Genomic DNA, 12,944 nt, shown 5'->3' with positions numbered 1-12,944 from the left:
AGTTGGACACATACACAAAAAAACATTTTTTTTCTTTTCCCTTTCCAGTTACTAGAAAAGTTAAAAGAACGTTGGCTCTCCACTGGTGTATGGCATAATCTGGAGTTGGTGAAGACAGTCATTGTAGAGCCACAGAGAGGAGAAAAAACTGATTTTGATGAATTACTGCAGATGTACTATGATGCGATCAAGTACAAAGGAGAAAAAGGTAATTGGAAATTATTTGATGGTCAGTGAAAAAAAATTTTTCCCATAAAGTGAAAAGTTGGTGCTGTTAGAATTTTATTTGTGTTATCTTTTTTAAATGAATTGCACTTGAGGAAAATTATATTTTATAATCCTGAGTGAAAATAAAGTAGGTTAAAGAAATTCTTTTATTTGGAGTTGTTCTCCTATGAATATTTTCATTTGAAGATGCCAGTTCAGTTTTATGAAATGGCATGCGTTCAGGTATTATCCCAGAGACTTCCTTACGCTAACTAAAATGTTTTGTTAAAGAAGGTAGGTAGAGTATGCATTAATATTTTCCTTACTAGCCAAATGAGCCGTACATTTTTATGTAAAAAATATACTTTGTGCTTATATTTTATTATATAAGGTAAACTTGAGTTTTCAAAACATAACTGAAGGCTAAATTTCAAAGTTAGAGAATGCCCATAAAATGTTTGACAAGAAGGGCTAATAGTAATTTATGAACAGTGCAACATCATAAAGATATTATAACATAATTGTCAATATCCTTGTATGGTAAGATTATACACAGAGTATTCTGTGTATGTGTGTTTTAAATACTTTTCAATATAATATTGATTCAGTATGATATATAGTATATATTAGAGTTATTTAAATCATTCTGATAACTTTATATTCTGGTGGTAAAGAGAGTGATTTCAATTTCAGTATTTTAAAGTTAAAACAGTTGGTTCACAGTTGCTCAGCTCACATGCAAGTTACTACTCTGACATGGTTTTTCTGTATAGTTTAACTGGGAGATACACAGTTTATAAATTGGTTCTACCATGTTGCATCTAAATGTAATTTTGTTTCTTTTATTTATTCGAAGACATTGAATTTTAAAAACTTTATAATAGTTTTTAATTTTGTTTCTTTAAAATTTGGTATTATAATTACTTAATAATCAGATCTTTTCAAAACGACAAGAATAAGAATTTCTGGGAATTTTGAGTGTGCTTATAAAAATGTTGATTTTTGTTGCTTAAGATGGCGCCCTCCTGGTGGCAGTTTGTCGTGGTAAAGTGAGTGAGGGTCTGGATTTCTCAGATGACAACGCCCGTGCTGTCATAACAATAGGAATTCCTTTTCCAAATGTGAAAGATCTACAGGTAGGCCAGCAAAGCCTTAAGAAGTTTTATTTATCACAGAAGTTGTTGATTTTGTGTAAGGTTAATTAGACATTTTTCTTGTATCCTCAGGCATTTTATTTTATTTTATTTTTTAATTTATTTATTTTTGGCTGCATTGGGTCTTGGTTGCTGCACACAGGCTTTTCTCTAGTTGTGGCGAGCGGGGGCTACTCTTCATTGCGCTGCACGGGCTTCTCATTGCGGTGGCTTCTCTTGTTGCAGAGCACAGGCTTTAAGCGCACAGGCTCTAGAGTACAGGCTCCGGTAGTTGTGGCACACGGGCTTAGTTGCTCCGCGGTATGTGGGATCTTCCCGGACCAGGGCTCAAACCCATGTCCCCTGCACTAGCAGGCAGATTCTCAACCACTGCACCACCAGGGAAGCCCCAGACATTTTATTTTAATGCTCTAGTGACTCAGAATGAGTGAGAAGGGTTTAGGAGATAACTTACCCTGTCTTCTGCTTAGTAAGAGTGATTTTCAAAGTGTGGTCCTGGGTCGGGAGCATCACTATTATCTGGGAACTTAATAGAAATAGATATTTCCAGTCTCTATCGAGACCTACTGAATCAGAAGCTTTGGAGGTAGAGCCCAGCAATTTGTGTTTTATCAAACTCTTAGCCACAGACTGACAGGGAGCCCCCGGGGAATTCTATGGCCCTTTCTCTATCTATCTCTCTTCTCTCCAATGCCATGCCTTGCCCTGCAGATTTTAGTGATTTTCACTGTTTCAAGTTCTGATATTTTCCATTTCAGCTCAGCAGAAACACCATACTCTGCTTGTACTTCAGTGCTCTGTGCTACTGTCAGAAAATTATACCTAGGAAGAGAGCTGAGAATCATAGAGTTCACCTAATGGATCTTATGAGATTATTTTATCTCTGAGATTACAGTTTTAGGCTGCCTGGTGTCTACTCCCTAAAAGCAGTTGCTTTATCTGTTTTGTCCAGTTTTACAGTTACTTACAATGGGAGGGATATTCCTAAACCAGGTATTCTACCTTGGTCAGAAACAGGAGTTTTGCTTCATTATCACTAATTGTTCGCTAAACATACTTGAAAAATTATTTGTAGTAATAATTTGAAGCCTAAGGTGATGTTATCTTTATTGGGGAGGATTTTCTTTTACTTCCTACAGGAATTTGAAGTTGCTAGCAACCTGAGACCAAGACGTGAGGTTTTCTGGCCACTGAGCTGACTCCATTGAGTATAATCCATATCCCTCCCAGGATACAACCTGTTAGGATCTCATACTAAAACAAGAATTCTTTCCCTAGGCAGTTATCTTCTTTATTGATAATACTTTACTAGACACTGTGAATTATATAGTAGTAACAGTAATAATATTTCTCTAATTAGCTTCTACTCTTCCCTGACCTCTGGACCTTGTCAAAATTTCTGAAAGTCCTCAGGAGGTATTTAATCCTTTCAGCCTACAGTACTTTGGTGGCTTCTACTGCCTTTCTCCAGCCACCAGTGCTACCACTGAGAGTGCTGATGACCATTCCCAGGGCTCCTATTCTAAAGTGGCTAATGCTGCCTCTGACTACTACTACTGATGAAACAGTAGACATCCACTCAAGAAAACTGTTGTGTTCACCATCAATAGTATTAGTGCTCATTCCACTGAAGCTGAGTTCTGCTGATTGCACTGCTGTCGGCAGTGGTACTGTCTTTTTTTGATGTCTTATCATTTTACCTTGGCCCCATATTACTGTACTAACGCTGCTTTGTTTAAGTGGAGAGAATCTCTTTCCCACATTTTCTACTACGCATTCTTCCCACGTCTTAAATATAAATTTTTCCCCCTAAAACTAGCTCTTTCAACTTTTGCTTGTATCTTATTTCATTCTTGGACCTATGTATGAGTCCTTGAGAGCTGGAAAAGGAGCTTTATGGCTAATAACTAGGTTGTACTAAATATTACACTCACAAAGTAACAAGTCCTGAAAGAATTCACATCAAACTCATAATAGTGATTGTGAATGAGAAGAGAAAGGAATGATATTGGGGGTAGTTATCAAAAGGGCTTTAGCTTTTCCTATAATAGCTGTTTTACTAAAAAACAAGCTTAAAGAAAATATGGGGAGAACACAGGTGTTTATTATGTTATTCTTTGAAAAATCCTTAAAATTAAATAAAGTGTTACTTGTGAAGGAAAAAAAATTACATTTACCTTCTGTTTTCTCTACTGTCATTCCCAACAACTGTGATTCTGGGTGTTGTTATTGCACCAATCTTGGATTTCTTAATGCTTTCTTTCCTCAGGATAAGTTCTTCCCAGGCAACATCTCAGTCTGTTGTTTAAAAAACAAGATACCAGTGACCTGCTCTGACATCCCTCAGTAATGGTCCTACTTGTAGTTGTGCTTATTTGAATTCCAATGGCTCTAGTTGTATAAAATAGCAAAATAACAGAAGCTTCAATGAGGTCTGCATAGGGAGGAGAGGAGGGTGATTCTAAAGGAGTTTCCCTAGTGGTTCCTAAAAGGGACAAGTAGGGTGGACCCAAGAGTAGTCTGAGCTGCAGGATCAAGGGACAGACAGAAAAAGAGGAAAAGTCATTATTGGAAAGACTTGGAAGTGTATTTCTTGTTGCATATGTCTGGATCACTTCTTCCTGTCTAACAAACAATTCTAAAACTCAGTGGCTTAAAATACCAGTCATTTACTATGGGTCAGCATCTATGGGGGTGGGGTGGGCAACAGATGATTTCAGCTGGGCTCAGTCACCCTGCTATGGTTTGACCAACATAGGTTACACTCAACTGGATCAGCTCTGCTGATGGATCTCATCCTTTGTGGACCAACAGACCAGCCAAAGCATGTTATTGCAATGGCAGAGGTACAAGAGAGCAGGCTTGACTGTGTAAGCACTTTTCAAATACCTGTTTATGTCACATCTACTAACATATTGCCCAAAGTATGTCATATGCCCAAGCCCAAAGTCAACAGCAGTGGCGGGGCTGGGGGAAGCGGGTATTTTCCACCACACATGGCAAAGAGCTTAGAATAAGGACTCCAAAAAGGAGTCCTGGCCTTTTTTTTTAATAACTAAAGGATATTTATAAAGCATTCATTCAAAAGACTGATGTTTATAAGCTTTAAGAGTATAGATATGCAATTTTTATAATAATTAAGGACCTTTATCTTCTGGAAATGACCAGAATATAATAGTACCTGAAATATCTGAGTATATGAAATAACTCAGAGCACCATTATGGATTTCTTAAAATTTATAAATGACCAAACAAGTTATTGAAAATAATAGTACACTTCTATAAGATATAAAAGAAATACAAAGTTTGAAATTTTAATAAAGCTCACTTCATTTTTTGTTGTTGTTGCCTGTGTTTTTGGTGTTATATTTAGGAAAACATTGCCAAATCCATGATCATGCAGATTTGCCCCTAATGTTTTTTGTCAAAGAGTTTCATAGTTTTTGCTCTTAAATTTAAATATTTGATCCATTTTGAGTAAAGTTTTGTATATGTTGTAAAATGAGTCTAACTTCCTTATATCTAAAATGAGTCTCTTGTAGACATCATATAGTTGGATCATGGTTTTTTTTTTTAATTAATTAATTTATTTTTGGCTGCGTTGGGTCTTTGATGCTGCTCGTGGGCTTTCTCTAGTTGAATCGAGCAGGGGCTACTCATCGTTGCGGTGCGCGGGCATCTCATTGTGATGGCTTCTCTTGCTGCGGAGCACGGGCTCTAGGTGTGTGGGCTTCAGTAGTTTTGGCATGCAGGCTCAGTAGTTGTGGCTCGTGAGCTCTAGAGCGCAGGCTCAGTAGGTGTGGCACATGGGCTTAGTTGCTCCACGGCATGTGGGATCTTCCCAGACCAGGGCTCGAACCCACGTCCCCTGCATCGGCAGGCAGATCCGTAACCACCGCGCCACCAGGGAAGTCCTGGATCATGTTTTTTAATTCATTCTGCCAATATCTGCCTTTCTGTTGGAGAGTTTAATCCATTTACGTTTAAAGTAATTACTGATAAGGAAGGGCTTGTTTTACCATTTAACTATTTGTTTTCTGCATGTCTTATGTGCTTTTTGTTCCTCAGTTCATTCATTATTGCATTTTTTGTGTTTAGCTGTTTTTTGCTATGTACTATGTTGATTCCCTTCTTTCCTTTTGTGTATATTTTTCAGTTATTTTCTTAGTGTTACCTTGGAGTTAATCTCTGTCTCTCCCTTTTTATATTGTTATTGTCATAGATTACATCTTTATACATTGTGTACCATTAACATAATTTACAGTTATCGTTTTATGCATTTGCCTTTTAAATCACATGAAAAAAAACAGTTACAAACCAAAAGTATGATAATATTGGCTTTTATATTTACCTACATAGTTATTTTTACCAGTGTTTTTTATTACTTCCTAAAGCACATACTTACACTGCCTTCATTATATTATATTTTAGTGTTTATAAATATGTTTTATAATCTGTTAGATTACCTCAAGGATTAGGACAATTTCTTAAATATCTTTGTCTCTACAATTAAATATTGCCTTGGAATATAGTGAGTGTTCAATAAGTTGACTTAATTAATGATTAAATATGTTTATTATTTAATATATTTATATTTAAAGTCTTAAATATATGTATACTTATATATTTAAATATAATTAAGTATTAAATATATACTAAATATTAAAGTAAAATTAATTAAAATAAAACAAAGTTCAGTATATTTAATATAAGTTATCAAAATAGTATTTGGTTTTGTTGTTTGTTTTACTTGACATTGTTATTAAAAAACAACAACCCTCCATTCCTGGACTCTTTAATTAAGGCATCATAATGATAGTAATCATTATTTGATGATAATGACTAGGACAGTAGTAAACATTAATATTACTTATAATAAGGCAGTACAGTATGTTGTTACAATCATAAATCATTAAAGGAGTTATGAAGGGAATACTCAATTCCAATAGCATTTTACACCCTAATACATAATAGAACATAATAATGGAGAGAGTATATTAATTATACTGGCTATCACTCTTTATATTAGTGTTCTCTTGTTGTGTTACAAATTACCACAAACATAGTGACTTAAAGCAGCACACATTTCTTATGTCACAGTTTCCATGGGTCAGGAGCCTGGGTGTGGCTTAGCTGGGTCCTTTGCTCACGTTTCCACAAAACCGCAGTCAATGTTGGCTGGGCTGCTTTCTCATCTGGCTCTTGGGGTCTTCTTCCGAGTTCATTTAGGATGTTGGCAGAGTTCAGTTCCTTATAGTTGTAGGACTGATCTAGCCAGGGGCTGCTCTCATCTCCTGCAGGCTACTCAGAATTCCTTGTTATGTGGCCTTCTCACAGGTCCTCTCACAGCACGGTAGGTTATTTATGCAAGGCCAACAAGATACTGTCTAGCTCCAGTCTCCTAAGATGGAGCCATACAACAACATAATAACAGGAGTAACTTCCTCACACCTTTGCGTTATAACATGATCTAATCAAGGGAGTGACTACCCCATCACCCTTGCCATATTCTGTTGGCTAGAAGCAAGTCACAGGTTCTGCTCACACTCAAGGTGAGAGGATTATACAAGACATGACTCTCTGGGAGTCACCTCAGGGTGTGTCTGCCATATTCTGGTTTTCTATAAAATGAATTGATGAACTAAATGATTTCCATAAATAGTTCTTCCAAACCTAAAACAATACTTCAAATTACTGGACCATAAATTAGGACTTCACAGTTTTCTTTTACATTAGTACTCAGCCTATCATGCAGAATAAGTGGAAATTATTTGTAAATGAGAACCTGAAATATTCTACCTTATGAAAACAAAACAATCTATTTCTGTCTTGTTTTCTCTATTGTTTTATTTGAATTCATATTTTAAAGAGTTAAGGTCAGTGTCCGAGTTAGAAAAGTGATCTGAGTGGGACAAAGAGGGCAATGACCTTAATTTTATGATACTAAAATTTTTTCTTAAATTTGAGACAGATTATGGAAGTAAAAATTAAAATACAGTTTAAAGTACTAACTTAAGACTCTTGTAGTCTCAACTGCAGAGTTAGGCTTTTAGAGAAGCAGGAAAATGTATGTTAGAGCCAAAAATATGACTTCTTTGGCTGTGACCAGGATTTCCTCTTCCCACCTTGGGGACTAGAAAGTAGAGGTAGGAAAATTTCATTTTGGAGCCAAGTGTGACTTGTTTAGTTCAAGTCATAATTTATTGCACATACCTCAGGGACCTGAAAATAAAGAAACCCACTGTGAAATGTTGATAACGGGCCACTCTGAAGGACAGGCATTAAGCTAACTTTCCTGGTGAGGATTTTTTTCACTTCCACCTTTCCCAGATGCTTCTGATCATTCTATAAGGACATACTTAATCATGTAATAGCTAAAAAGGAAGCTTTCTGTGCACTAAAGCAAAGTATTTGAGGGACAGGAGAGTGAACCAAGGCCTTTATATGATTAGATGTTGGTGGAAAAATATAACTAAAAGAAAATTGTTTTCTTTTAATGCAATTAAGTCACAGTATAACAACACTGCCCTTTTAGTGGATATCTAAAACAAATCCTTTGGCCAATTAGTATGATATAAAAACTTAGGCAGCCTTCAACTTTATAATTCAGGCATCCGCATCTCAAGTTGGTGGCATGGGCATAATTTGTGAGACGTTGTAAGGTACGATATTTAGAGTTTAAAATTCCATTTTATTTGTATTCTTTAGCACAATTTAGTAGTATATAAAAATATTCTCCCTTCATGGGTATTGTGCCTTTTCCTCTGAAGAAAAATGCATAAAACCATGGCATGTGCCTAAAAATTTTTATGCTTTAAAAATGTTCCAGTTGGTATCTTAGATTTCTACAACAAGTTTAGTAAAATTTGATGGTAATATTCTATATCAGAAGAGCTCTTACAATTATTAAAATAACTAAGATATAAATTTTATGTTTGTGTATTATTTTGCTTTAGTAATATAGTATGTTGAGTCACCAAAATAGATTTCATTTGGAAACTATTTAAAATTCCGATAGTGATCTGATTAGTTATCTCAGTATTGGCATATGATAATCATTATGAATTCCTTTTTTCATTTGGGAAACTTCTTTTAGCTCTGAAGATACTGGACTATTTAAGTATATTATTTTTTAATCAGTTTTGAAAAATTACATTAATGATTGAAAGATACTGGTATCTATTTTAATTTTGTTAGTTATTGACTTTATATCAAACACACATAAATTTATAAGCTACCATGCATTCTTGGCATTTTATAAACCTCAGAAAAGGGCTGTTATCCCTTGCTTGCCCCAGAGGATAACAGCATTAATAAAATTGAGTGCACATTAAACCAGTGCTTTCAAGTGTCAAAATATTATTAGATGATGGCAGTATTAGAATTCTTGAATCTGACATTTCTTTTTAAGTAGACTGTTGTTGTTCCTTCATTATTCTTGTTGCTTTGACAGCAATATGAATATTCCTGAGTAGATGAATGGAGGCGGGAATGCAAGGGATTATAGTATATCAAGACAAGCTTGATTTCAGAAACAAAAACCTTTACTAATAATTTTGAGTAGGTTCATATTTTCCTTTTGAATCACTTTTATCATTGTGTTAATGATCTTGAGTGTTTTAGCATTCATTTATTCATTCAGTAACAAACTTTCACTAAGAGCCTGATTTGTACTAAATACAGTTAAGTGCGGAAATAAACAAGATGCTACCTCTAATGATGTCTATAATTTAGTAAAGTACTTGAACGTGTAACAGGATGTTTTGGTTGGACAGGGTCTGGGTGTTCCAATGCTTAGGGAAAGTGAAGTTGAGCAGCACCTTTCACCTCCCATCCAGATATCCATTTACTTTGAGTGATTTGCCTAAAATAGATGGAAATTCAGATCTCAGAGAAATGAGATTTGAATCTTGTCTATGTTGAGATTCAAACATACAAACATTTGATCAAGTGGAATGGCCTCATCAAAGGCCAGATTATAAAACTATTCAAGTTATTAAGACTATTCAGAAAAGTGAAACAACCACTTTTTGAATATCTGGCTAGAGTACCAAGTACTTTATAGACTGGTGACATGGTGATACATTCACAGATTATAGCCCCTTGTCTCATGGAGCTTACACTCTTGTGAGGAATGTTGAAATTAAAGTAATAAAGAAGCAATTAATTGCAGTTGTGATGAAGACTGTAAGAAAAAAGTCACAGGAACTATGAGAATGTATAACAGGATCCTAACCTAGTCTTTAGGGGTAAACAAAGACTTCCTGAGGAAGTGATATTTCAGCTGACACAGGAAAGGAGGCTCGGAGTTATGTAGGTGAGCAGAATGGGTAAGAGTATTCTCAGCAGATAGAACAGCATATGCTAAAGCCCTGAGGTGTGAAAGAGGATAGCTATTCCCAGGAATTGAAAGAAGCTGAGGAAGAGAGTGAGTTGGGGAGAATGGCATGTGAATAGAGGCTGGGAGACTTATTAAGGAGCCAAATCATTTAGGGCCCTGTGTGCCATTTTAAGGATTTGAGACTTTATTCTAAGCTATGGGAAACCAGATCCAGTAATAGAGCCTGAGGTCAGAATGTAGTGGGGTTCCGGTTATAGTGTAGCATCTGATACAGAAACCCACCTGGATCTAGCCCTGATAATAATATGTGGATACCCAAGGGAAATGGCTGTGTATATAAACTTAAAGGGCTGTAACACTAAACTCTAACATTTAGGAGTCCAGCAACTGGCTTTTGGAATTGTTAGAAACATTTAGGCCAAATCACAGATATGGAAGAAAAACCTCGTCACCTCTGAATGTCTGGAATAAGTTTATCCTCATTATTTAAACCTTTTTTTCCTCCTCAGAAAACTTTTTTTTCTAGTTTGTTTTTTTTTAAGATTGTTTGGCCAGAAGTATTATTAAAGCAGGTTCTAAGTATATCTTGAAATTCAAAAATTAAAATCTAGTTTAAATCTAAGTATTCCATCTACACTGACAACTTATAATTTGCCTTGGACAGAGAAAAATGAGATAACCAAACTCTTTGTTCCCATCCATCCTGCAAAACAAACAAACAAATATAAAGTTACAAAATAAATGGATGAATTGCTGAGGTATTTTTAAATTAAAAAAATTTTCCCCCATATTTATTAAAGGAATCTTTTGGGTTTGGGGGAGGAAACATTTAAAATCACAAAATTTTCATCAAGTCTGATTGATAGCCTTTTCTTTCCAATACTCATATCATTGTATTTCCTTAGGAAAAAAGCCATACCTGAATATAGCTACAAGTTAAACCTTTGGATAATTAATAAAGCAAATAAAACTTTTGTTTGTTTTTTGAAAAATTCTGAAGTTATTTTCCTGTGTTTATCTCTTTTTTTGGTGAGAACAGGAAATTTTTAACCTTTATATTTTACTTTTGCTCTCATAGTAGGTTGAAGGTTTTAAAAGTGAGTTTATCACGCTGGGGACTTGTAAGGTTGATTGACACTTAACTTATTCTGTTGGCACAGAGCATAATCAGTAGCACTACCTCAAGGGAAACAGTGGAATTGTTTCTTAACCTCTCTGAAAATAATTTTTTTTCTTCAGAGCAGAATTTTAGTTGTAGTAGATTTTAATCAATTTACTTAGATTCTCTTAAAGCCTACAGGGTGCAGATACATAGATGGGCTTCAGGTGAGTGTGTCACTTGTTTTTTTTCCAATTATAAAGTCTTAAGGTCAAAGATAATATAAACTGTAGTAGACATCAGTGTTTACAGCATCAGTCTTTACTGTTTTTCACTGAGATTAAGGTTTGATACCTTGGGAATGAGTTCAATTTATGCTTTCTACCTTTGGGACAGATAATCCCGGTGTGCCAAGGAATATAGTAAGCTATGTAATAAGTCATAGTGTAATTTCCTATCACATCAAAATGACCAGATTTGTTCTTTAAAATTACTTAATAGCAGGGTTTCTCTAGCTTGGCAGTAGTGACATTTTGGGCAGGATAATTTTTTGTTGTGAGTGATGTCCTGTGCATTGTAGGGTGTTTAGCTGCATCTCTGGACTTACCCGTAGATGCCAGTAGCAAATGTTTCTCCCTCACCAGTTGTGACAACCAAAAATGTCTTCAGATAGTGCCAGTATCTTCTGGTAGGCAAAATCACTCTCAGTTGAACACCATTGTTTTATATAGTGAAACAAGTGTATGTCATGAATTAAAATGAGCAATCTACATTTATTTTTTTGTTATTTTTTATCAAGTTGAAAAAAATCCAATAAAACTTTTACTAAGAGCCTGATTTATACTAAAAACATTAGATGGTTTCTTATATTAACAATCTCTTGGCTTCTACCCCTTTCCCAGCCCCTGCTTCTGAGAAGCAGTGACTTTCACTTCTTTTATCTATTTCATCTGGTATTTACATCCATATAATCAATTTTAGACATTAACTATTTACTTCCTACGTGAGATAGGATTTCAGCTCACTTACTCCGCCTTTCCCTTCTTACATCCTCCCAATATCGTTAAATCACAATTTTTTATTAAATCCATAGTCAATATTCACATTATCATGACTATGAAAATATTGTTCACTGTAGTCAAATGATTTCCTTTAACTATTTTATTTTTTCTTTTAAAAATATCTTTAGGGACTTCTCCAGTGGCACAGTGGTTAAGATTCTGCGCTCCCAATGCAGGGGGCCCGGGTTCGATCCCTGGTCAGGGAACTAGATCCCACATGCATGCCCCAACTAAGAGTTCGCATTGCCACAACTAAGGAGCCAGTGAGCCACAACTAAGACCCAGCACAACCAAATAAATAAATAAATATTTTAAATATATATATCTTTAAAGAAATCTTTAATAAATCTGCAACACCTCTCAATACAGTTTTCCTATGAGACATGTCAGATAATAGGTCAGTTCTTTTTCTCCCCCTGAAGACATCCCTTTTGGAGCCTTCTGATCTCCTGCTTCAATCAAGACTTAAGTTGCTCTTTAGGCTCACTTAACTGCCAATATCCTGAGATTTCCCTTTGCTGTCATCCTAGGAATTTGATTTGCTTGTCTTCTGTGTTAGGTCCCAAGTTTCCTGGATCTCAGACCTTGTTCCTGTTTCTTGTTTCTTATTTCATCTTTGTGGTACATATCCTCCAGCAGTTTCCCTATGCATCAATTTCCTCAGCCTTTCTGGACTCCTGCTGGCCTAACTGGCTTATTTCCCATCAGTAGCTCTGTGGGTACTTCGGTTTGAACTTTCGCCTCTCTGCTTAGTCATTTAGTCTGCTTTTCACAGTCATATATTTGGGTTTAAGGTTACAGATGTCTTAGTTTCATTGAAGATAGAGACTATTTCTCTTTCTTATTTATCTTTTAATTTGGGGTCGGTTTTTAAGAGGCAAGGAAAGAAGAAAAATTTTTTTGCCTTCCTGAAACCAGAAGTCTTCATTACTTTCAAAGATAAAGTAGGAGACTTTGAAGTGCTATGATCCCACATGCTTTATTCCCACACTCACACCTTCACTTTTGAGAAGCTCTGAATCAAACATTCCTAACAATAATACTGCAAAGGTAGAAAGTAACAAATGTTTTTTAAAAATCAA

At 35.4% G+C, this 12,944-nt stretch overlaps 1 protein-coding gene across 1 annotated transcript in view; it reads left to right on the top strand.

Annotated features, from left to right (window-relative positions):
* BRIP1 (BRCA1 interacting helicase 1) overlaps nucleotides 1-12,944 on the top strand; it is a 187,754-nt gene that overhangs the window by 135,633 nt on the left and 39,177 nt on the right. The window contains 2 exon segments of the mRNA XM_065897689.1: nucleotides 49-208; nucleotides 1,222-1,343. Of these exon segments, the coding sequence (XP_065753761.1) occupies nucleotides 49-208; nucleotides 1,222-1,343 (282 nt within the window).

This window comes from Phocoena phocoena, chromosome 19 (assembly GCF_963924675.1).
Source record: "Phocoena phocoena chromosome 19, mPhoPho1.1, whole genome shotgun sequence".
Lineage (NCBI taxonomy): Eukaryota > Metazoa > Chordata > Mammalia > Artiodactyla > Phocoenidae > Phocoena > Phocoena phocoena.
This window is presented reverse-complemented; position numbering and strand designations above follow the sequence as displayed.